Consider the following 26,537-nt stretch of genomic DNA (forward strand, 5'->3'; position numbering starts at 1 on the left):
CAGGGTACAGTCTCAGGATAAGGGATTGATCAATTAGGACAGAGGAGAAATTTCTTCACTCACAGGGTTGTGAATCTTTGAAATTCTCTACCCGAGATGGTTTTGGATGCTCCATCATTGAGTATATTCAAGGATGAGATAGACAGATGTTTGGTATGTCAGGGAATCAAGAGATATGGCGAGTGGGCAGGAAAGTAAGTTAAGGCAGAAGATCAGCCATGATTGTACTGAATGGTAAAGTAGGTTTGAGGGGCAGTATGGTCTACTGCTCCTATTCCTTATGTTGCGAAAAAAGGACAAAAGCTACAGAGGGATACAGACAGGTTGGGTGAGTGTGCAAGAACATGGCAGATGGAATACAATGGTGAAGTTATCCATTTTGGTAGGAAAATATTTTTGGAATGGCGAGAGACTGTTTGCATTTAGAGGGACTTTGGTGTCCTTGTACATGAATGACAGTGAACATGCAGATACAGCAAATCGTGTCTTAGTTTTTTTTTCCCTACAAGGGGACTGGATTACAAGAGTAAAGAAGTTTGACTACAATTATACAAGGCATTGGTGAGGCCACACCTAGAGTACAGTGTGCTGTTTTGGCCTCCTACCCAAGGAAGATCATACTTGCTTAAGAGGGAGTGGAACAAAGGATCATTAGACAAGATCTTGGCTATTCTTCTACCTCAACTCCGCCTTTTCTGCACTATTCCCATATCCCTTAGTACCTAAAAAAGATCTTATTGACTCGTGAGGGATTGTCCAATGAGGAGAAATTGAGTAGACTAAACCTACATTCCTTGGAGTTTAGAAGAATAAAAAATGATCTAATTGAAACATGAAATTCTTAAGGGGCTTGACAGGGTAGATACTTAGAAAATATTTCCCCTGGCTGGGGAATCATAGAAATATGAAAAAGAATAGACCATATGAATGCTTGAGCCTGTTCCACCATGCAATACGATCACAGCTGATTATTGGCCTTGTCACAACTCACTGGGGAAAGTGCGCTGCAATATCAAGCCCCACTGCTCCCCGAGCTGCGACAACGTGAAAAAGTTTGAACAACTCGCCTAATTGTTTAATTTAGGTTAACAGAATACAAGCACCAGGTTTGTAAACTTATTAAGTAAATAACTGTTAAGTGAACAAATTGTCTTTAACCAGTGGCAAAAGAAATAGGAACTTCTAATTTATAACTCTATAAGCTAAACTCTACCTCTATTTAAATCCTTATACACACACATAAGACACACAAAAACATGGATTTTAAGGGTGGGATAAAACAGTTCAATAGCACCAATTCCAGAGTATAGGATTCGATGGGTTGATTTTGATCGATGTCTTCCAAATTCCTTTCAGTTTTTTGTTGATGACACGAGATGGTCTTCCAGCACCTTCAGTCTTTAGTTCACTGGTTGAGCACTTGCCTTTCAATGTCTAACAGTGATTTTCCCCTTTTCTTCTTGATAGGGGTTTTCAGAGAGAGAGCAGGTTATAGAGATATGAGAAGAAAAGCCAGCTAGCTATTATTGTGGTATTACTGGAATATTACACACACGAGCATGAGGTTTTAGGTCTTTTTCCTTTCAGGCTAGGAGATGTTCTGCTGCACTGCTCTCACAAATCCTGGTCACTAGCCAATTAAAACGTCGTTGCCAGGCGGTCCCCATTGGACCAGACTCCTCCGTGGTACCATCCTGACTTTCATGGCACTGTTCCAGGACAGCAACATTGTATATATCCCTCGCATTGTTCCAGTGGACATGTCTTTCAAACTGCAGCCATTGCAATTTTAATCCACAGTGCAACAGAAATATAAAGATATGTTCTTTACAGCCTTAACTCCATTTACCCATCCATTCCTCACATTGATTGATGCCTCAAGAAGCCAAATAATCCAGCTTTAAATATATCTAATAATGAAGCATACACCAACTTCTAGGGTAGAGAATTCCAAAGAGTCAGCCCTAAATGATCAGCCCTAAATGATCAGCCCTTTCTCTTAAGGCTGTGCGCTGTGTTCCATATGCCCCAGCTAGGCAAAACAACCTTTCAGTGTCTGCCCTATCAAATCTCTTCAGAATCTTGTATGTTTCAATGAGATTACCTCTCGTTCTTCTAAACTCCAGAGAGTAGAGGCCTAATTTACTCAGCCTCTGCCAACCTCCTTATTCCAGGAACCAATTGAGTGAACCATTGCGGCACCAGCTTCAATGCAACTATATCCTTTCTTAAATATGGAGACCAAAACTGCACACAGTACTCTGGGTGTGGTCACACCAAAGCCCTGTACAATTGTAGCAATACTTCCTTATTCTTGTACTTTAATTCCCTTGCAATAAAGGCCAACGTGCCATTTGCCTTCCTAGTTGCTTTGCAGCCTATGTCCTCCTCACAGCTTACATTTCCACTTAAAATTTGTACCATCAGCAAACTAAGATACACTACTCTCGGTCTCTTCGTCTAAGTCACAAATGTAGACTGATCCTTGTAGCACTCCTAATTACAGCCTGCCAAGTTGAAAATGCTCCAATTATCCCTAATTTCTGCTTCCTGTGTTAACCAAGCCTCTATTCATGCTAATATATTGCCACCAATTCCATGTGCCCTTATCTCGTGAATTAACCTTATTGAATGTCTTTTGTAAATCCAAGTGTTTTGGAAATCATCTGCCCTCTTCTTAGCTAGTCCCTTGGGATCAAGGATGACTTGTTTCCACTCTGGTCTGATGTGTTATGAGATGGCTGGTAAGTCCAACGTGCGATCTCCAGACTGCCACATGTGCGACAGGTGGTGCTTAAAGAGTTGGGTTGTTTGGAGGCTTCGCCTCTGCACATTTCGATGAAGTCTCTCAATATGTTCAGTGCTTTCCTGAATAAGTCTTCTCCATTTTGGTCTGCCAGATGCCAGGGTCTCCCATGAGTTGACAGGTATGTTTAACCTCTTCAAAGATATTTTGAGGACATCCCCAAAGCATTTCCGCTGTCCTCCTGGGAGTCTCCTGCCACAACCAAGTTCCGAGCAGAGCAGTTGCTGATTAAGTTCCCCTGATTCTAAGTGGTGCATTTCAACCCAAACTTCAAGGTAACTGTTCGTTTAAACAGCCTCTCTTTGATGGTTCTTGTTAGCTCTGTTAAAGTCCTGAAAAAGCCCTAGCTGCAGATTCCTTCTCAAATCTGGCTTCAAGTTCCTGGACTTCACGAGACATCCGGACCACGTTTCAGCATTTGACTCGAGGAAATGAGTAAAATCTGGCTTCTGAAATCTGTCCTGAATCTGCTATTTTTTTTTCTTTCCTGATCTGTAACCTGTGGAAAAACCTTGATCTACATCCACCTTTCAAGCTTGGCTTCAAATTCTTGGACTTCTCTGACATCAAGATGACGTTTTCTGCTCTGCGCTACAGAGGCTATACTGCAAGACCGAAATTCTGTCTCCGTCTTATTGATTTTCTGCAACATTTAAACTTTGCATCTTAGGCCTGTCTACTGCCCTTCCCCGACCACCGCAATGATTGAGACATCAGTCTCCTATGTGTCTGGTCACTGGTCTGAGGGAACTGTGGTGGGGAAAAAAGATCAAAAATAGATTAAAAGGCGGGGATAAAACAATGAATAAAAATGAGAATAAATAAAAAATGAATAAAAAAAATTAAAAATTTAAAAATAAAAATTAATATTGAAAAAAGGGGATAACAAAGGGGTGATGATGGAGGAGAGAGTTCATGATCTGAAGTTGTTGAACTCAATGTTAAGTCCGGAAAGCTGTAAAGTGCCTAATCGGAAGATGATGTGCTGTTCCTCCAGTTTGCATTAGGCTTCACTGGAACATTGCAGCAGGCCAAGGACAGACATGTGGGCATGAGATCAGGATGGTGTGTTGAAATGGCAAGCGACAGGAAGGTCTGGGTCATGCTTGCAGACAGACTGAAGGTGTTCCGCAAAGTGGTCACCCAGTCTGCGTTTGGTCTCTCCAATGTAGAGGAGACCGCATTGGGAGCAGCGAATGCAGTAGACCAAATTGAAGGAAGTGCAAGTGAAGCACTGCTTCACTTGAAAGGTGTGTTTGGGCCCTTGGACGGTGAGGAGGGAGGTGGTAAAGGCGATGGAGGAGTGGATCAGAGTGTCCTGTAGAGAATGGTCCCTACGGAATGCCGATATGGGGGGGTGGGGGTGTGAAGGGAAGGCGTGTTTGCTGGTGGCATCATGCTGGAGTTGGCGGAGGATTATCCTTTGAAAGCGGAGGCTTGTGGGGTGAAAAGTGAGGACAAGGGGGACCCTATCTTGGTTCTGGGAGGGAGAAAAAGGTGTGAGGGCATTGGTGCAGAGATGGGTTGGGCACAGTTGAGGGCCCTGTCAACCACATAGGGTGGGAAACCTCGGTTAAGGAAGGAAGACGACATGTCAGAGCGCCATTTTGGGAAGTGGCATCATCGGAACATATGCGATGGAACTGAGATGGAGTCCTTACAGGAAGCAGGGTGTGAGGAGCTGTAGTCGAGATAGCTGTGGAAGTCTGTGGGCTTGCAATGAATATTGGTGGACAGAAGACAGGCACAACTGGGGCCCAAGTGGGTACCCATAGCCACGCCTTTTATTTAGAGGAAGCAAGACAAGTTTAAGTGTTCATATGGCGGCACATGGTACTGAGTGTTGATCTCAGGATTCAGCGAGAACCTTAGTCTGAGGAGTGTTTTATGCTGCTGAGATACCTGTAATCCTGGGTGGATTTGAAACATGAGGGATGGAACTTCAGTTGGAATCCACCTGGGGTAAGTTGGAGACAGAGACAGTCACTGAGGAAGGAAACATGGCTGTAAAAGCGAGTTTTGGTGAACACCTCATCAAACACCCGGAGGGAAATAGAAAGCAATGAAGGTGAACAGGGCAAAAGAGACAAACAGAAATCCTGTCAGAGAAAAGTTCAGTACTTCTTCGAGGTAGGCATTCCTGGAAGAGGCTGTTCCTGCCGCATCCTGAGATCCACACTCAGTGCCCTGCGCCGCCATATGAACACACCCGACCTCTCCCTCCAGCAGTACCGACTTACCCTATCTCAAAGCCATCCTTGTCCCCGGTTTCATTTTATTCTTCATCTCATCCAACGCCTTAACAAGAAACTCTGTCTCTTCCTTTCAGGTGCTAAGGAATGCAAGCTAACAACTCATTGATACCAACTATCCAGGACCCTCCACCCCTTCCCATCCCATCTTCTAATCCCAGCCCTTGCCGTGTATTCACCATACCCTCTGACCTTCCCCACCTCTGATGCTGAACGTTCAGTGCTCAGCAAAGGACTCAGTTTCATACCCTTACACCCTCACCTCAATGAATTCTGGGCTCGTCTCGATGCTGAACTCTTCTTCCGCTGCCTTTGTCTCTGTGCTCACTTCTTTAGGCAGGAGTCCTCCCCCCGTTAAACAGATCCTTTCTCACGCCTCCAGTGTTCTCCCTCCACCTGGACCCCTCCCTCTGGCCTCTTACCTGCTCTTGATCCTTTTGTTGAGAACTGTTGGTGTGACATTGGCCATCTCAATTTCTCTGCTCCTCTCACCCACTCTAACCAGTCTCCTTCTGAACTTGCTACACTCTGTTCTCTCAGGTCCAACCCTGCCTTTGTTATCAAACCTGCCGACAACAGTGGTGCTATTGTTGTCTGGCATACTGACCTCTACTTCTACCTTCCCCTGGACCATGACCCCACCACTGAACATTAAGCCATTGTTTCCAGGATTGTCACTGACTTCATCTCCTCTGGAGATCTTCCCTCCACAGCTTCCAACCTCAGTCTCCCAACCCCGGACAGCCCGCTTCTACCTCCTTCCCAAAATCCACAAACTGTCCCGGTAGACCAATTGTGTCAGCCTGTTCCCACGGAACTCATTTATTCTTATCTTGACTCCATTCTCTCTCCTTGTCCAGTCTCTTCTCACCTACATCCTCAATTCCTCTGGTGCCCTACATCATATCAGCAATTTCCAGTTTCCTAGCCCTAACCGCCTCTTCACCATGGACGTACATTCCCTCTACATCTCCATCCCCCACCAGGATGGTCTGAGGGCTCTCTGTTCCTTCCTTGAACAGAGGCCCAAACAATCCCCATCCGCCACCACTTTCCTCCGTCTGGCTGAACTTATTTTCTCACTGAACAATTTCTCCTTAAACTTTTGTCTCACTTCCTCCAAATAAAAGGTGTGGCTATGGGTACCCTATGGGCCCCAGTTGTGCCTGTCGCTTTATGGGGTATGTGAATATTCCTTGTTCCAGTCCTACTCAGGTCCCCTCCCACAACTCTTTATTCGGCACATCGACGACTGTTTCAGTGCCGCTTCATACTCTCGTCTGGATCTGGAAAAATTTATCAATTTTGCTTCCAATTCCCACCCCTCCATTACCTTCACATGGTCCATCTCTGACACTTCCTTTCCTTGACCTCTCTGTCTCTATTTCTGGTGATATAGACTGTCCACCAATATTCATTACAAGCCCACCGACTCCCACAGCTACCTCAAATACAGCTCCTCACACCCTGCTTCCTGTAAGGACTCTATCCTTCGCCTCCGTTGCATCTGTTCCAGTGATGCCACTTTCCAAAACGGCGCTCTGACATGTCTTCCTTCTGCCTTAACCGAGGTTTCCCACCCACTGTGGTTGTCAGGGCCCTCAACCGTGCCCAACCCATCTCCCGCGCCTCTGCCCTCACGCCTTCCTCTCCCTCCCAGAACCATGATAGGGTACCCCTTGTCCTCACTTTTCATCTCACCAGCCTCTGCATTCAAAGGATCATTCTCCGCCATTTCTGCCAACTCCAGCATGATGCCACCAAATACATATTCCCTTCATCCCCCCCATTGGCATTCCGTAGGGACCATTCCCTCCGGGACACCTTGGTCCACTCCTCCATCACCCCCAACACCTCATCGCCTTCCCATGCAACCGCAGAAGGTGCAACACCTGCCCCTTTACCTCCTCACCGTCCAAGGGCCCAAACACTCCTTTCAGGTGAAGCAGCACTTCACTTGCACCTCCTTCAATTTGGTCTACAGCATTTGCTGCTCCCAATGTGGTCTTGTACATTGGAACACCAAATGCAGACTGAGTGATCGCTTTGCGGAACACCTTCGGTCTGTCTGCACGCATGACCCAGACCTTCCTGTCGCTTGCCATTTCAACACACCATCCTGCTCTCATGCCCACATGTCCCGTCCTTGGCCTGCTGCAATGTTCCAGTGAAGCCCAACACAAACCGGAAGAACAGTACCTCATCTTCAGACCATGAACTCTCTCCTCCATCCTCACCCCTTTTTTTGCCCCCTTTTTTCAATATTCATTTTGATTTTTAAATTTTTGTCCACTTAATTTTATTTATATTCATTGTTTTATCCCTACCTTTTATCCTATTTTCGATCTCTTTTCCACAATCCCCCGCCATCACCACCACCAAACCTGGGCCATCCGTCACTTGTTCATGCTGTTCTTTCCAGAGTGCTTACCCTTGTCCGGCTATTATCACATTCTGCTTTCTATCCTTAATGCCACCATCAGCATCTCCTTTAGCCAGCACCACCACCATTAACACCCCTTTGTCCTTATGTTCATGACATCGCTCCTTTGCCTCCACCTATCGCTGGCCCTTCTATCCAGCTTCATCTGCTCCACCCCCCTTAAACAGTATAAATGTCATCACATTTCTACTTCCCTTTAGCTCTGAAGAAGTCATACAGACTCGAAATGTTAACTCTGTTCTTCTTTCCACAGATACTGTTAGCTCTGAGTTTTTCCAGCATTTTCTGTTTTTATTATACATCTACTCATTCTATTTTAGCTACCCTACTAGTTACATATGCAAAAAATCTCTCAAATTTGTCAAACACAATTTCCCTTTCATAAAACCATGCTGAGTTTGATCATACTATGATTTTCTGAGCACATTAAGACTTCCTTAATAAGAGACTCCAGTATTTTCCCCAACGACTGATGTCAGGCTAATTGGCCTATAATTCCCCATTTTCTTTCCCACTCCTTTCTCGAATAGTGGCGTTATATTTGCTAACTTCCAATTCCATAGGGTTGTTCTAAAATTCACAGAATTTTGGAAAATCATAACCACACACCCACTATCTCTACTGCTACTTCTTTTAAAATCCTAGGATATAGGTCACCAGGTCCTGGGGAATGTCAGATTTTAGTCAGATTTTAAGTTTCTCCAATACTTGTCTGCTGTCAGGATCAGTGTCTCAGAATAAGGGGTCAGACATTTAGGACTAAGATGATGAGAAATTTCAGAAAGAGTTGTGAATCCCTGGAATTCTCTGTCAGAGGGGTGTGGATGCTCAGTTGTTCAGTATATTCAATACAGAAGTTGATAGACTTTTGGTTATGAAGAGAATTAAGGGATATGGGGGAAAGTGCCAGAGGTGGAATTTAAGTGGAAGATTAGGCATGATCATGTTGAATGGCAGAGCAGGCTTGTAGGGCCAAATGGGCTTCAGCTCCTATCTTTTGTGCTGTTATGTACTTCATTACAAATTAAAACTTCAAAAAACCGACATTCAGGTTGAATGATCATGGAATGTAAAGAAAATGTCAGCAACTCAATGACCAACCTTCAGGGGTGATCTCAGTTGATTTGAAGTTTGGCGTTGTACGTTTGAAGATCTTTGCTCTTTCACCTCCAACAACTACATCGGCTCCAAGAAGTGGCACCAGCACTGCTAGGCTGCAGAGTGTTCCTGATACCAGGGTGTTACTGGTATCTCTTAGTCCTAATAACACCTAAACAGAACACTCGAGTTGATTATTTTTCCATGGAAATCAAAAGTAAATGTCTTGGCTGAAGGAAGATGCGCTTACTGAAATAAAGCACTCACAATATACTATAATGAGCTTTGTATTAACTGCATACCCAACAAGTAGTATTTCACTGTGGCAGGTGGCTGCAGATGAGTTACTAATGCTGTCTAAAGCTAAGGCCCCCATTGTCAGCTGCCAGTCAGCTGTGGCTCATTCATAGCACTCTTACATCGAGTCAGAAGGTTGTGGGTTCAAGTCCCTTTCCAGAGACAAGCACAAAATCTAGAGTGAACCTCCAATGCAGCGCTGAGATAGTATTGCGCTATTGGAAGTGTCACTTCTTAAATGAGACATTTAATCGAGGCCCCAACTGTCCTCTCAGCTGGGTGTAAAAGATCCTAGGGGACAAATTTGAAGAGCAAGGGAGATCTCTCCAGTGCCCTGGCAGTATTTATCCCTCAACCAGCATTACGAGTTCTTCATTAGACTTGCACTTGCCCCAGATATCCAATAGGGTTTTATATAGCAAGTTGCTACCAGCAGCATACTGCAAAACACAGCACCCTCTACACAATACCCGGAACCTAGGTAAACAGAACAAGCAACTGTACCTGCTTAACCAGATTTAATAATTCCCCATTGAATTTTCTATTTTTGTCACATGACTGTTACATGTTTGCATGTTTTTTTAACCTGATTACTTAGCCTATATATGAATTTTCTACGCATGTTACACTGCAATTCAGCCTTCGGGCTGTGAACTTGCTACTTGAATAAAACACCATTATTAAGAAGCATTAATGAGCAGCAAATGTTCTGAACCTGGAAGTGAGAGTTAGGACAGTAAATTCAAAGTCAAATCAATTACAGAAAACAAAATAAAAAGGGGAAGAATGATAGAATTGAGAGAGATAAAAGGGACAGAAAGAGAAAGTTAAAAAGTAACATTTTAAAAATATTTTTAATAATTAAAATTTAAGGAATGAGATTTAACACTTATAAAAGTTAACTCTCAGTGCCAGAGAGGCTGTTTACAATAATTAGGACTTAAATCTCATTAAGAGGTTACTTAGACTGAATGACTTGACTTCACATTTTGTGGTGAGTTTAGTCTGCATCTACAATGTCAGTACAGGAATTTCTTGGTGTTCCGTGCATTTGAATGGGAAACCAGCCCACAAGACGCTCTTTTGTGCAGCTTACTAAGCACCGGTGAATCTTAGACAACTAGTTGTGGATTTTTGCGTTTAGCTGCTTATGTACACTTGCTAGAGATTGCTGTTCAATTTGCACGTAAAAAAAGTGCCAATAGCCTCCCCATTATTTTCACCACAAAATCCAACCCATTATATGGTTATTAACACATTGCTGTTTGTGGGACTGTGCTGCGTGCAAATTGGCTGCCATGTTTCCTATATTACAACAGTGCCTGCACTTCATTGGTTGCAAAGTACTTTTGGACATCAAGGTCATGAACACTATTATATAAATGCAAGACTTTTTTTCTTACATTGCAATCAATGAAACTGCTGTGGGATGTAAGTTTTTGTTAGTGACATCACTTGAGCAACTAGGAGGAAATGAAACCAGGCATGGTAGATTTCCATTAAAGTAAAATCAACAAGTTGGAGTAATTTGAACAAAACATACTCCTAAACTTTCTTCCCTCCTTAAGATGGCAATGTTCTGTTCTAAATCTAGCCTGAGCAAGAGTTTTAAACCTAGATCATAAAATAACTAAAAGGACTTTAAAAGCCTTCAGTTGCCTCAGGCTCTCAGGAGGAAGGTGCAAGGATGTAAAGCAATCTCAAAAACCCCATTCGCATAAGTGTAAAAGCATACCTAGTTGCACAGTGTGAATACTGCTCAATTTATGGGTGAAATAAACTGAGGAGTTCTCAGGTATAAAAAAATAAATTAAATGCATTTTTAACTGTATCAGATAAGAATTCCATGAATCATTAAATATTTGATGTAGAATCTGTTTATGCAAATCAAAAGGGATAATATGATTTGGAGTGTCAGCATTGGCTCAATGCCAACCATCTCATCCAAGTCAAGCAGTTACAGGTTCACTCCAGAGACGAGCTCACAATTAGGTCTGGCACATCAGTGCAGTGCTGATGAAAGGTTGCACTTTAAGCAGTGACATCTTTCAGATGAAACATTAAATCTTGTTAGATCATTCATGAGGAAGTGAAAGGGATTTAATGACTGCAAGCACTTCCATAAAATGGTGTAGACTGTAATTTACATTAGTGTTAACAGATTCACTAAATTACAGAGGGAATGAAATCCATTAACAGGAAAAATGTGTAACTGATAATCCAAAAATCACTAGTACAAAACATCTCAACCAATCTCACTTGTATCTCACTTGTGCTGCAAATTAAAACTCCCAATCTTTCACCGACCTGTGGAAGAATGATTTCCTGTAGGTCTTCCAGTGGAAAAAGATCTGCATAAGTGTCCAGGTGAGATAACAATACCATTCGTACATGCTCCTCTCGCACACTATAAAGTTTCAACAGAATTGGGATCACATGTTCACGAAAGACATTGGGTGACAGGAGGCAACTGAATTCATCATCACCAGGTGAGCCTAGAGTAATATAATTCAAACAGTTTAATCGTTGCACAGCTGTAGCTTTGCAGCAGTCAACATTTTACAGCATTTAATGTTTTTTTTTTTCCTCGACAGTACATTTATTTTTGATGGATATCTGTGTACATTGAGATATAGACGGATGTGGCATTGAGGAATGCAACTGCTTTTCACTTTAGACATCCAGTGTCAGCATCAAGCATTGCAAATCTAATTTAGAGAAGCCAAATATAAAATAGGATGCTCCAAAATTATGCCTGAACCTTAACCTCAGACATCAGCCATTTTATGGGTAGGGCGTGTAAATTTATTGCTCAGAAACAATGTTCATGGTTTGAGACTTTTCTTTTTACAAATTTCAAGTACTTGCACAGTAAATTGCACCACATGCAATAAATGTAGAAATTGACATTATGTCAGTCACAACAACTCACATCATGTGCTACTTATAGCTTCTCAAAGATTGACAATTTTGGGCAGTTTTGTGTTTTGGACCCACACTCACTAAGAAACTAATCAAGATGGACTGAACTCACTTTATTGAGGACCCTTAGAGTTGACAGAAAGTCTTTCTAGAAGAGTCCATCAGTCTAGAAGTGAATTTAAACTCAAGTGAAATCGCAGTGTAGTTGTGCCAAATCCCATCAGTACAACTCTAATGCTGGCAGCAATGATAACAGTCTACAACAAAATATTCTCATATCACACCAAATGACAAAACAGTTACTGTCGCCAATGACTAACAGAAAATGCCACAGGTCAAACTTGGGGCGGGGGCAGCTTTAAAAATTAACCTGTATTGTAGCTCAGTGACAAGATCATCAAGAAAAGTTGCCACAAGGCAGTGGGCTCCATGCAGGACTTGCTTCTTTCTTTTCATACTCTGAGACCTTCAGGGCTTTAAAGCCCAAGAGGGTTTTAAACTAAATAGAGCAAGGGGGGGTTCTGGAGAGGGGAAACGTCGGCTTACAAAGCAAAAGGATATGGCAACGTGGCGGGGCAGCTATTTAGGTAACGATTACCTAGAGTGCGACAGGGACAGAGTGTACAAACATTAAAAAAAGCAGCAAATGGGGTCAAAGGGGGAAAAAAAATGGTAAAAAGGCAAAATTAATGGCTCTTAAATGCATGTAGTATTAGGAAAATAAGTGAATTAACAGCACAAATAGAGGTTAATGGGTATGATCTTATAGCCATTACAGAGACATGGTAACAAGGAGATCAAAGCTGGGAACTAAGTATTCAGGGGTATGTCACTTTTCAAAAGGACAGGCAGGAAGGAAAGCGTGGCGGGGTAGCTTTGTTAGTACAAGATGAAATAAGTACAATAGCAAGAAACGATCTTCTCGGAAGATGTAGAATCCATATGGGTGGTAGCGAGAAATAACAAGGGGAAGACGACACTGGTGGGAGTCGTTTATAAGCCCCCTAACAGTAGTTATACTGTAGGACAGAGAATAAATCAGGAGATAATGAGGGCATGTAAAAAAGTCATGGGTGACTTTAATCTTCATATAGATTGGGAAAATCAAATTTGTGGAGGTAGCCACGAGCATGAATTCATAGTGCATTCTGGACAGTTTCCTAGAACACTATGTTGTGGATCCAACTAGGGATCATGCTATTTTGGACCTTGTAATGAGACAGGTTTAATAAGTGATGTCAGAGTGAAAGATCCCCTAGGAAACACGACCACAACATTGTAGAATTTAGCTTTCAGTATGAGTGTGAGAAACTTGGGTCGGAAACAACTGTGCTAAACTTAAATAAGGGCAATTACGAAGGAACAAGGGTAGAGTTGGCTGGAGTGGATTGGGAAAGGAGTTTCGCAAAAGAAATGATTGATGAACAAGGCAGACATTTAAGAAAATAGTTCATGACTCACAACAAAGATATAACCCAGTGAGGAAGAAGGATTCTAGGAAGGGGAATAAACTAACCATGGTTAACCAAGGGGGTTAAGGATAGTATCAAATTGAATGAAAAAATATAGTGTGGCAAAGATAGTGATAAGTCAGAGGATTGGGAAAGTTTTAAAAACCAGAAGATGCCCAAAAAAATAATAAAGAGGGAGAAAATAAACTTTGAAGGTAAACTGGCAAGCAATATAGAACGGACAATTAGAGCTCCTTTAAGTATATAAAAAGGAAGAGTGGGGTCAAAGGTAACATAGGCCTCTTAGAGAATGAGGCTGGGGAAATAATAATGGGAACCAGGAAATGAGAGGGGAGTTGAATCAATAGTTTGCATGACTCTTCACAGCAGAAGACACTAACAGCATTCCAAAAATACTAAATAATCAAGGGGCAAAATGCGGGTAGGAAATAAACACTAACTATCACTACAGGAAAAGTATTAGGGAAACTAATGGCGCTAAAGTCCCCTGGACATGATGGGTTGCATCCTAGCATATTAAAGGAGTAGCTACAGGGATAGTGGATGTAATGGTAGTAATCTTGCAAGAATCCTTAACTGCTGGAAAAGTCTCAGAGAACTGGAAAACTGCTAATGTAAGACCCTTATTCAAAAAGGGAGGGAGACAAAAAACAAGTGATTATAGGCCAGTTAGCTTAACATCTATCATTGGTAAAAAGGATGTAATGGCAGAGCATTTAGAAATACATAATATAATCAAGCAGAGTTAGCATGGCTTCATGAAGGGGAAATCATGCCTGACAAATTTATTAGAAGTCTTTGAGGAGGTAACAAGCAGGATAGATAAAGGGGAACCAGTAGATGTAACATATTTGGGTTTCTAAAAGGCATTCGATAAGGTACCACACATAAGGCTACTTAATAAGATAAGAGCCCATGGTGTTGGGGATAGTATATTAGCATGGATAGAGGATTGGCTAACTAATAGAAGACAGAGTTGGGATAATGAGGGCATTTTCAGGATGGCAACCTGTAACTAGTGGAGTGCCACAGGGATCAGTGCTGGGACCACCATTATTTACAATATATATTAATGACTTGGATGAGGGAAGTGAATGTACTATTGCCAAGTTTGCGGATGACAAAAATAGTTGGGAAGGCAAGCGATGAGGATGACACAGTGTCTACAGAGGGATATAGGCAGATTAAGTGAGTGGGCAAAAACTTGGCAGATGGAATATGTGGGAAAATGTGAGGTTATGCACTTTGGCAGGAAGAATAGAGGAGCTGAATATTATTTAAATGGAGAAAGGTTGTAGAAAGCTGCAACAGAGGGATTTGGGGGTCCTTGTGCATGAATCACAAAAAGCTAGCATTCAAGTTCAGCAGATAATAGGGAAGACAAATGGAATGTTGGCCTTTATTTCAAAGGGAATACAGTATAAAAATAAGGAAGTCTTGCTAAAACTATACAAGGCACTAGTTATACCACACCTAGAATACTGTGAACAGCTTTGGTCCCCTTATCTAAGGAAAGGTATACTGGCAATGGAGGCAGTCCAGAGAAGGTTCACTAGGTTTATTCAAGGTATGGAGGGATTTTCTTATAAGAGGTTGAGTAGGTTGGGCCTGTACTCATTGGAGTTTAGAAGAATAAGAGGCGACCTTATTGAAGCATATAAGATTCTTAGGGGGCTTGACAGGGTAGATGCTGAGAGGTTGTTTCCCCTTGTGGGAGAGTCTAGGATTAGAGGGCATAATCCCATTTAAGACAGAAATGAGGAGGAATGTTTTATTCTCAGAGGGTAATGAATCTGTGGAATTCTTTACCGCAGAGGGCTGTAGAGGCTGGGTTGTTAAGTATATTCAAGACTGAGATGGACAGATTTTTAATCAGTTGCGGTTATGGAGAAAAGGTAGGAAAGTGGAATTGAGGATTATTAGATCTGCCATGATCTCACCGAAATGCGGAGCAGACTCAATGGGCCAAATGACCTGCTTCTGTTCCTACGTCTTATGAAGATCACTCTGCTTCATCATTAAGGCGTTTGGACTCAAAGCATGTCCCAGTTTGATAGACAGATTGTCGCCATTTTGAACAATTGGTAGCAAGCTCCTCCCAGTCATTAAACTCAATGCTGCCATGCTTCAAGGAGAGCTTCAAAGTGTATTTGAAACGTTTTCTTTGTCTTCCCCATTACACTGGCCATTTGAGAGTATAGAAAACAGGACCTGACAGGGGAGAAGCTTTTCAGCCATCTGGACAAAGTGTCCAGTCCATCGTAGTTGATTTTACAAGAGTTTTGCCTGAATGCTTGTGGAGCTGGTTTCAAGAACAACACTAGTGTTTGTTCAACAGTCCTCCCAATGTATCCAGAAGATACAGCGAGGCACAACGCAAGAACATACAGATTAGGAGTAGGCTATTCTGTCCCTCAAGCCGACTCCGCTATTCAATAAGATCATGGCCGATTTGATTGTGGCCTCAACTCGACTTTCCTATCCGTCTTCTATAACCTTTGGCTCCCTTGCCCATCAAAAAATCTGTAACTCAGCATTGAATATATTGAATATACAGTCCACTGCTCTCTGGGGAAGAGAATTCCACAGACTAAGACCCTCTGAGAAAAGAATTCTCCTTATCTCAATCTTAAATGGGAGATTCCTAATTTTTAAAACTGTGTTCCCTAATTCAAGACTCCCCCACAGCAGGAAACATCCCTTCAGGATCCCCTCTCATTTTTCTCAACTCCGATGGGCTTAGGCCAACCTGCTCAACCTTTCCTCATAAGATAACCCCTTCATCCCAGAAATCAGTTGAGTGAACCTTCTCAGAACTGCTTCTAATGCAATTATATCCTTTCTTAAATAAAAGGGGACCAAAACTGTACACAGTACTCCAGATATGGTCTAAGGCCCTGTACAGCTGCAGCAACCCTTCCCTACTTTTATATTTGATTCCCCTTTCAATGAACTCGAGCATTCCATTTCCCTTCCAAATCACTTGCTTTACCTGCATACCAATTTTTGAGATTCAAGTACCAGGATGTCCAGATCCCTCTGTACCGCAGAGTTCTGTAGTCTCTCTTCATTCAAATATGCTGCTTTCCTATTCTTCCTGCCAAAGTGGACAAGTTCATATTTTCCCACATTATACTCCATCTGCCAAATACTTTTCACTCACTTAACCTAAATATCCTCTGTGTCCTCATTGCAAATTATGTTCCTACCTGTCTTGGGACATCGGCAAATTTAGCTACCATACATTCAGTTTCTCCACCCAAGTAATTGATTATAGATTGTAAGTAATTGAGGCACCAGCACTGATCCCTTTGGCACTCCACTAGTTGCCAACCCAAAAATGGCCAATTTATCCCTAGTCTCTGCTTCTTATTAGTTAACCAATCCTCTATCCATGCTCATATGTTAGCCCCACAACATGAACTCTTATCTTCTGCAGTAACCTTTGATTTGGCACCTTATTGAATGCCATTTGGAAATCCAATTACACCACATTTACATGCTCCCCATTACATATCTTGCTTGTTGCTTCCTCAAAGAACTATGATAAATGTGTTAAACATAATTTTCATTGCTTAATTGTACTATGGTTTTCTAAATGTCCTGCCATTACCTCCTTAATAATGGATTCTAGCATTTTTCCCCATGACTTATGTTAGGCTAACTGGCCTGTAGTGTCCTGCTTTGTTTCTCCCACCCTTCCGAATAAAGCTGTTACATTGGCAGTTTTCCAATCTGTTGGGACCTTTCCAGAATCTAGGGAATTTTGGAAGATCACAACCAATGCATCTACTATCTCTGAAGACCCTAGAATGAAAGCCATCAGGGTTCTGGGGACTTGTGAACCTTTAGTCCCAATAGATTTCTAAGTATCTTTTCCTTAGTGATTCTGATTGTTTTAAGTTCCTCCCTCCAATTTATGTCTTGATTTTCAAGTATTCTTGGGATGTTAGTTATTATGCCTTCTACAGTGAAAGCAGACAAAATATCTGTTCAATGCTTCCACCATTTCCTTGCTTCCCATTGTTAATTGCCCAGTCTCTCCCTCCAAGAGACCAACTCTCACTTCAGTTAACCTTTTCCTTTTTAAATACTTGTAGAAAGTCTTACCATCTGGCTAGCTTTCTCTCAAATTCTAATTTCCCCCATTTTTCTTTAGTTATTGTTTGCTGTTTTCTAAAAATGCATCCAATCTTCTGACCTACCATTAATTTTCACTGAATTGTGTGCTTTTTCTTTCAATTTGATACTATCCTTAACTTCCTTAATTAGCCACACTTGGTGCTTTCTTCTCATATTCTATAAAGAAAGACTATCTTTGAGAGTTATGAAATAGCTCCTTAAATATTTGCCACTGTTTCTCCACTACCCCACCTTCTAACCTATTTTCCCACTTTACTTTAGCCAATTCTGTCCTCATGCTCTTGTAATTGCCTTTATTTAAGTTTAAGGCACTAGTCTTAGACCCACGCTTTTCAATCCAAACTGAATGGGAATGTTACAGTCACTGTTGTCTAAAGGTTTCTTTATTATGAGGTCATTAATTAATCCTATCTAAATGCATATTACCCAGTCTACAATAGCCTGCTCCCTGGTTGGCACTAGAACATACTGCTCTAAGAAATCGTCCCGTATATACTCTTGAACTCATCTTCCAGGCTGCCTTTGCCAATCTGAGTCACCCAATCTATAAGATTATTAAAATCACCAATGATTATTGTAGTACATTTCTTACAAGCACCCATTATTTATTTCTGTATACTCTGTCCAACAGTGTAGCTACTGTTAGGAGGCCTATAAGCAACTCCCATTGCTGATGGAATTTCTCTAGCGCTCTTTTGTTGATACACAGTCCAGGTCTCACTGCAGTATAGGAGTGTGGTGACGACAACTGCTCTGTACACTAGGAATTTTGTTGACTTGGAGGTCTTTGTTGTCAAATACTCTCTGCCATAATTTGTAGAAGGCTGAGGTGGCACAGCTGACACAGTGTTGGATCTCCTTGTCATATGGTAGCTTTTTGAGAGAAATAGCTGCCAAGGTATGCAAAGTGCTCAACATATTCCAGAGTATCTCCTTCAACATATATGGCTGGCCAGGTGTGGTTTGATGTATGAGTTTATTTTATTTTGGCAAGATTCAAGGACAGGTCGAGTCTCTTGTAAGCAGAATTGGAGAGATAGAGAGTAGCTTGCAAATCTGGTGCAAAGTACCTGCACTGTAGTAATCCATAAACTTTAGATTGTGTATATCTATGGTGTCCAGTTTAGTTCAAGCACAGAGGCAACTGAGGTTAGAGTTTTCCATCTAAGTGATATTTAATACTCACACCAGGGGACAGTTGATCTTTGATGAGGTGAACAACCACCGGCGGGCAGATCATAAATTGTATGGGGGCTATCACACAGCTTTGCTTGAACTAGTCTGGACTTAAGGCCTCTGTTTCAGATCTTCCACTCAGGACAATTGCAGTCATATCATTAAGCAGTTGCAGGATTGTGAAGAAGTTTCTTGGACATCCAAATCTTTGGAGCACAGAGCCTCGCAATTTACTAAGTGAAATGCTTTGGTCAGGTCAATGAATGCAAGAAGAGTTGGTGTTGTCCTCTACGTTTTTCATGGATTTGTCCGGCAACAAAGACCACGTCAGAGGTTCCTCTGGAAGGATTACCTCAGCCACAGGAAGTAGATCATTTAGAAGGTTTTCCCTGCTATGGGCAAGAGGGAAATACCTCAGTTTCCACAGTATGATTTATCTCCCTTCTTGAAGATAGTTACAATTGTCACATTCCTGAAAAAAAAAGAAGGCAGTGCAGGGTGGAGGTTCCTTCCAAATCTGTAGGGTGAGTGTGTGGAGTCTTGATGTAAGCATAATTCCACCAGCTTTGAAGACCCGAGCTGAAATATCATCAGGGCTGCAGGCTTTGGTGTTTTTCATCTCTTTGATTGCTTGTTGCAGCTCTCCCATCGATAGTGGTTCACCCATGGGATTCTACAACAGGGTACTGGGGGATAGCCTGGTGAGTATCAGCTGCCACTGGGAATTCATGGCTGAGGAATTATTCAAAATGTCCCTTCCTACGTTGACAGATGGCATTGTTATCCTCAAGAGAAACACCATCCTTTGAGCTAAGGGGATTTTGTCTATTTGACTTTGATCTATAGATGGCCCTGGTGGCTTCAAAAAATGCTTCACATGTCATGATGGTCAGCATATTGTTGAATTTCTTGGGCTCTCTCTTCTCACCACATGTCCTTTATTTTTGTATTTGTCTTTGGGTGTCAGCCTCGAGCTGTTGGAATGCTGTCTTCTTGACTTGCAACCTTGGGTTGTTCTGCCAGCCATTGAAGGCTGCTCGTTTTTGTTTCAGGTCGTCACATGTTTCAGCATTGTTTTCATCGAACCAGCGCTGGTGACAACAATCTTCAAACCCAGTTGTCTCGGCATAAACACGATGAATGGTAGGACCCTGGGGATTACCAAGGATCAGAGGGACCTTGTTGTGCATGTCCACTGGTCCCTTAAGGTAGTGGGACAGGTAGATAAGGTGGCATATGGGATACTTGCCTTTATTAGCCGAGGCATAGAATATAACAGCAGGGAGGCTATGCTGGGACTTTACAAAATGGTTAGGCCATAGCTAGAGTATTGTGTGCAGTTCTGGAATCCGCAATATAGGAATGATATGATTGGACTAGAGAGTGCAGAGGAGATTTACCAGGATGTTGCCTGGGCTGGAGAGTTTTAGTTATGAGGAGAGATTGGATAGACTGGGGTTATTTTCCCTGGAGCAGAGGAGATTGAGGGGGGACATGATTGAGGTGTATAAAATTATGAGGGGCATAGATAGGGTAAACAGGAAGGAACTTTTCCCCTTGGTGGAGGGATCAATAACCAGGGGGCATAGATTTAAGGTAAGGGGCAGGAGGTTTAGAGGGGATGTTAGGAAGAATTTTTTCACCCAGAGGGCGGTGGGAATCTGGAACTCACTGCCTGAAAGGGTGGTAGAGGCAGATACCCTCATAACATTTAAGTTGTATTTAGATGCGCACTTGCGATGCCATGGCATCCAAGGCTATGAGCCTAGTGCTGGAAAATGGGATTAGAATAGTCAGGTACTTATTTGACCAACGCAGACTCGATGGGCCCAAGGGGCCTTATCTGTGCTGTAGACCTCTATGACTCTATAACAGGCTAGTATAGCTGACTTTATTTGATCCCAATGTTCTGAAATGGAGTCAGACGGAGGTGAGAGTGACTGCCCTTGACATCAAGGCAGCATTTGACAGAGTGTGGCATCAAGAAGTCCTAGCAAAACTGGAGTTAATGGGAATCAGGGGGAAAACTCTCTGCTGGTTGGAATCAGACCTAGCACAAAGGAAGATGGTTGTGGTTGCTGGAGGTCAAACATCTCAGTTCCAGAACATCACTGCAGGAGTTCCTCAGGGTAGTGTACTCAGCCTAACCATCTTCAGCTGCTTTATCAATGACCGTCTTTCCATCGTAAGGCCAGAAGTTGGGATGTTCGTTGATGATCGTACAGTGTTCAGCACCATTTATGATGATACTGAAGCAATCCATGTCCAAATGCAGCAAGACCTGGACAATATCCAGGCTTGGGCTGACAAGTGGCAAGTAACATTTGTGCCACACAAGTGCCGGGCAATGACTTATCTCCAACAAGTGAGAATCTAAGCACTGCCCCATGATCTTCAATGGCATTACCATCGCTGAATCCCCCACTATCAACATCCTGGGGTTATCATTGACCAGAAACTGAACTGGAGGAGAAATACTCTGGCTACAAGAGCAGGTCAGAGGCTAGGAATCCTGCGGCGAGTAACTCACCACCTGACTCCCCAAAAGCCTGTCCACCTCTACGAGGCACAAGTCAGGAGTGTGATGGAATACTCTCCACTTGCCTGGATGAGTGCAGCTCCAACAACACTCAAGAAGCTTGACATCATCCAGGATAATGCAGCCCGCTTGATTGGCACGCCTTCCACATTCGTTCCCTCCACCACCGATGAACGGTGGCAGCAGTGTGTACCATTTGCAAGATGCATTTCACCAAGGTTTCTTAGGCAGCACCTGCCAAACCCATGACCGCCACTATCTAGGAGGACAAGGGCAGCAGATAGATGGGAACACCACCTGGGAAGTTCCCCTTGAAGCCACTCACCATCCTGATTTGGAAATATATCGCCGTTCCTTCACTGTCGCTGGGTCAAAATCCTGGAACTCCATCCCTATCAGCAATGTGGGTGTACCTACACCACAGGGAGTGCAGTGGTTTAAGGCAGCAGCTCACCACCACCCTCTCAAGGGCAATTAGGGATGGACAATAAATGCTGGCCTAGCCAGCAATGGCCACATCCCGTAAATGAATAAAAAAGGATGAGTGAAGGTTTTCCAGATCGGTCATGAGCTGCACTTGGAATTCCTTCCTTCCATCAGGCTGCTTTAGGGTTGAGACACAGATCATCTTTCTCTTGGACCTTTGGGTTTTGCGATGTCTTGGTGCTTGGTGGATGTTCATCACTGATTGAACAAGTTGATGATCTGTCCAGCAGGCATCAGTGATACAATCATCACTTAGATCTTTGACTTGAATAATGACATAATCCAGGAGGTGCCAATGCTTTGATCTAATTTTATGTTTGTCCTTCTGGTGCAAGAGGTGTTTGTTATATAAAGGCCAAGCTGAGCACGCTGTCAGCAGGAGGTCACCATTTGCATTGGCTTTTCCCACCCCATTTTTCGCAATGGTTCCTCTCCAGGGACTAGAGTCACCGCCAACCTTGGCATTAAAGTCCCCCAGAAGGATGATCTTTTCTTCTTTTGAGATGTCAGTGAGGGCTTCCTCAAAATTGGAATCAAACTTTTTAACATCTTCAGTGGAGTCATGCGTCAGGGCCATCAGCGCTGATGGTGGCATTTTGATTATGGCTGAGCTGGAGGTGAAGTGCCATGAGCCTTTTATTTATACAATTGAGGAGCTCTGGCAGTGCATCCAATTTCCTATTCCTGATTGCAAAACCAACTCTGTGGACATGAGGGTCGTTGTCAGCCCCCTGCTTGTTCCTTCAGCTGCCCCTCCCTAGGAAGGCAGACAGAAAATAATTGTAAAATTTTCTGGAGGGATGAAGGATCAAACTCCAAAAAATTGATCTATGTTTCTCTTTATGATGCTAATCTACCATTTTGTGACATATCAAATTACAGTATCACAGAATTGTTACGGCGCAGGAGGCCATTCGGCCCATCATGTCTGCACTGGCTCTCCAAATCAGCTTTATGACTTGGTGCCATTCTCCTGCCTTTTCCCCGTGCCCTTGCACATTGTTTGAATAGAAACAATCATCCAATGCCCTCCTGAATGCTTCGACTGAACCTGCCACTGCCACACTTCCAGACTTGAACCACTCGCCATGTGAAAAAGTTTTTTCTCATGTCACATTTGCTTCTTTTGCACATCAGTTTAAAATCTGTGCCCTCTCGTTCTCGATTCATTTACGAGTGGGAACAGTTTCTCCCTATCTACTCTATCCAGTCCCCTCATGATTTTGAGCACCTCTATCAAATCTCCTCTTAATCTTCTCCCCTCCAAGGAGAACAGTCCTAACCTCTCCAATCTATCCTCATAGCTGAAGTTTCGCGTCCCTGGAACCATTCTTGTAAATCTCTTCTGCACTCTCTCCAATGTGTTCCATGAACTATAGCTTTTCTCAAGTCTGTTGTGTGGCACTGTATCGAATGCCTTTTGAAAGTCCATGTACACCACATCAACAGCATTACCCTCGTCAACCCTGTCTATGGCCTCTTCATAAAACTCCAGCAAGTTAGTTAAACACGATTTCTCCTTCAAAAATCCATGCTAGCTCTTCCTAATCAACCCACATTTTTCCATGTGACTACTAATTCTATCCTGAATAATTGTTTCTAGAAGCTTCCCCATTACTGAAGTTAAACTGACAGGTCTGTAATTGCTTTTCTGAACAAGGGTGTACTGTTTGCAATTCTCCAGTCCTCTGGCGCCTCCCGAGTCTAGGGAAGACTAGAGTTAGTCCTTCAACATGAAGTGCTGCTCGTTCCCCAACAATACATGTGTACATAACACAGATTACAATTAGATGGGTTTTAGCTTTGCTAACACATTGATCTTGCTATCACATCTCAAACTAAAAAAAATAAAGCCGCTTATATATATAAATTTCATAAAGGCTGGTCCTCAAATTGACGTGTATTGGTTTGCGAGATACACTGCTATTAGACTTTAAGAAAACATGTACTGAACATACCTTTCTTTGGCCTGAGGAGGTGTGGAAGGAAGCTTTTGATTGCTACTGGTTCTGCAAATACCAATGGAGTTAGCAGCTGTGGCACCAGACGGGAGGCCATGAGATCTTCAGGTAAACCCTGAACGCGATCTAACAGGAACCTGTATGAAACAAAAGAGCATCAAACACCACTCCCTACATGCTTAAACTCTACTTTGTAGAAGTTCTAACCGGTTTGGTCTTTGGTGGGGGTGGTATGTTGGGAAAAATGATAGTGCCAATCATATTTCATTGGCAAGATTGAGTGTTCACGAAAAACAGCAAGTCTGAAGGAATTAAAATCCCCTCTGGCTGTAAGGATTTTATGCAAGTTTCAGTCCAATTCACAGAATCATAGATTATTTGGGCATAGCAAAAAAACTCCTTTATTCAGCATTATTTGCAATTAATTTGGAAAACTCCGTCAGAGGCCACAGAATGGAAAATGTCACATTGGTGCAGTACTACTTGCATCCGTTTAATGCAAGAAAGCATGTTATAGAGTCAGAGTTTTACAGCAGGAAAGAGGCCCTTTGGCCCATTGTGTCTGCGCCAGTCATCAAGCCCCTATCTACTCTAATCCCATTTTCCAGTACTTGCTCCTTAGCCTTGTGTGCTATGGCGTTTCAGGTGTTCATCTAAATACTACTTAAATGTTGAGAGGGCTCCTGCCTCTACTGCCCTTTAAGGCAGTGAGTTCCAGATACCCTCCACCCTCTGGGTGAAAAAACTTTTCCTCAAATCCCCAATAAACCTCCTGCCCCTTACTTTAAATCTAAACCCCCTGGTTATTGACCCCTCCACTAAGGGGAAAAGTTTCTTCCTATCTATGCCCCTCAATTTTGTACACCTCAATCAGGTCCCTACCGCCACCCTTCTCTGCTCAAAGGAAAACAACCCCAGCCTATCTAGTATCTCTTTATAGCTGAAACACTCCAGCCCAGGCAACATCCTGGTGAATCTCCACTGCACCCTCTCCAGTGCAAACACATCCTTCCTATATGTGACGAACAGAACTGCACACAGTATTCCAGATGTGGCCTAAGTAACGCTTTATACAGCTCCATCATAACCTCCCTGCTCTTGTATTCAATGCCTCGACTAATAAAGGTAAGTATTCAATTGCTTTCTTAACCGCCTTATCTACCTGTCCTGCTGCCTTCAAGGATCTATGGTCATGCACACCAAGATCCCTCTGATCCTCCGTGCTTCCTAAGGTCCTACCATTCATCATGTACTTCCTTGCCTTGAGGGTCCTCTCAAAATGCATCACCTCACATTTTTCAGGGTTAAATTCCTTTTGCCATTGTTCTGCCCATCAGACCAGCCCGTCTATATCGTCCTGTAGTCTAATGCTTTCCTCCTCACTATTTACCACACCACCAATTTTCATGTCATCTGTGAACTTACTGCTCATACCTCCTACATTCATGTCGAGATCATTAATGTATACTACAAACAGCAAGGGGCCCAGCACCAAACCCTGAGGTACACCAGTGGACACAGGCTTCGTGCCACAAAAATAACTTTTCGACCATCACCCTCTGCCTCCTGCCACTAAGCCAATTTTGGATCCAATTTGCCAAATTACCCTGGATCCCATGGGTTCTTATCTTCTTGACCAGACTCCCATGCGAGACCTTGTCAAAAGCTTTACTGAAGTCCATGTAGACTACATCAACTGCACTACCCTCATCTACACACCTAGTCACCTCCTCGAAAACTTCAATAAAATTGTTAGACATGATCTCCCCCTGACAAAGCCATACTGACTATCCTTGATTACTCAAGGACAGAAAGATGAAACAATTTATAATATCTATTTTATATGCCAAAATTCAGGGTTAATATGAGGTACATGTGAGTTAACAGGCAAACTGTGGCCGAACACACCACACTGCACAATGAATGCCAAATGTGACCAAAACAGAGTCCACGGATTTCTCAACAACCCACCCAGATGTCAGTAACACTGAATCAACCAATCTCTCAAACTCTCTCTCTCTCTCATGAGGGATTCCAGATTTCACCTTTGCAGATCTAACCTTGAAGCGACTTTTGGAGAGAATTCCAACTCAGACGACATCAACAACAGCCCACCTCACAGGGTTTCAATCTCGTTTCCTGAGATTCTGTTCCCCTGGATTTCCGAGTACAGCATCGGATACCAACTCGAGCACAATTTCAGATCTTCGGCCGCACCAAGCATACACTGCTGCTCCAAAGGGGTACCTTTGCCCCAGCAGCCCGCAGCACCAAGTCACCAACCTTTGCTGCTTTCTTGGATCTTCAGGGTTTCTTCTGAGCCTTCTTCAATTACCAGGGCTTCCCTTGAACCCTCTTCACTTAACATCTGCTTTCCACAGCCCTTTTCCTATTTGGAACCTTTTTTCTCTGCTCCTCTCTTTTTAACTGAACTGGGACCTCTTCCTCTCCCCGTCCCCTCTGGGACCTCTTTTGGGACCACTCTGTGTCCCCTCTCCTTGTCCCTGCCTGGGACTCTTCTCGATGGTGTTCCACTCCCGATCACTCGACCCAGGTTTTTGCGTCATTTTTCTTCATGCACAGGTGCACTGGGCCCAAAGAACATAAAAATGCTGATCTGCACACGTACAGCCTGCTCTCTGCACCAAAGTTTTCTGCCTCCGTTCTCAACACCAAGCTAGGTTTGGTTTTCATAACGCCTGCCCATTTGGAAGTAAAGCTTCACCACAGTGAAGGCTTAACAGTAACTTTACAATTTCTTGTCAAGTAGTACTTAACATTATAAGTATCTAACAAATAGATTATATACTATACAGATAACCTTTTCATGTTCCACAATTACACACATCGTATTATAAAGTTACAAGGATTTAACTAAAACAAAAACCGGTACATGTAACAAGTAGGATTAGCAGAAATTAAATATCAGATTTATAACTCAG

General features: G+C 42.8%; 1 protein-coding gene across 3 annotated transcripts in view; it reads right to left on the reverse strand.

Moving 5' to 3' along the window:
• Nucleotides 1-26,537, reverse strand: part of scyl3 (SCY1-like, kinase-like 3) — a 58,751-nt gene that overhangs the window by 8,048 nt on the left and 24,166 nt on the right. For all 3 annotated transcript variants that reach the window (XM_078561351.1, XM_078561352.1, XM_078561349.1), the window contains exons 8-10: nt 23,593-23,732; nt 11,204-11,391; nt 8,603-8,771 (exon numbers count right to left, since the gene is read on the reverse strand). In XM_078561351.1, the coding sequence (XP_078417477.1) occupies nt 8,603-8,771; nt 11,204-11,391; nt 23,593-23,732 (497 nt within the window). The remainder of the gene's footprint in view (nt 1-8,602; nt 8,772-11,203; nt 11,392-23,592; nt 23,733-26,537) is intronic.

Source organism: Cetorhinus maximus, chromosome 17 (genome assembly GCF_964194155.1).
Source record: "Cetorhinus maximus chromosome 17, sCetMax3.hap1.1, whole genome shotgun sequence".
Lineage (NCBI taxonomy): Eukaryota > Metazoa > Chordata > Chondrichthyes > Lamniformes > Cetorhinidae > Cetorhinus > Cetorhinus maximus.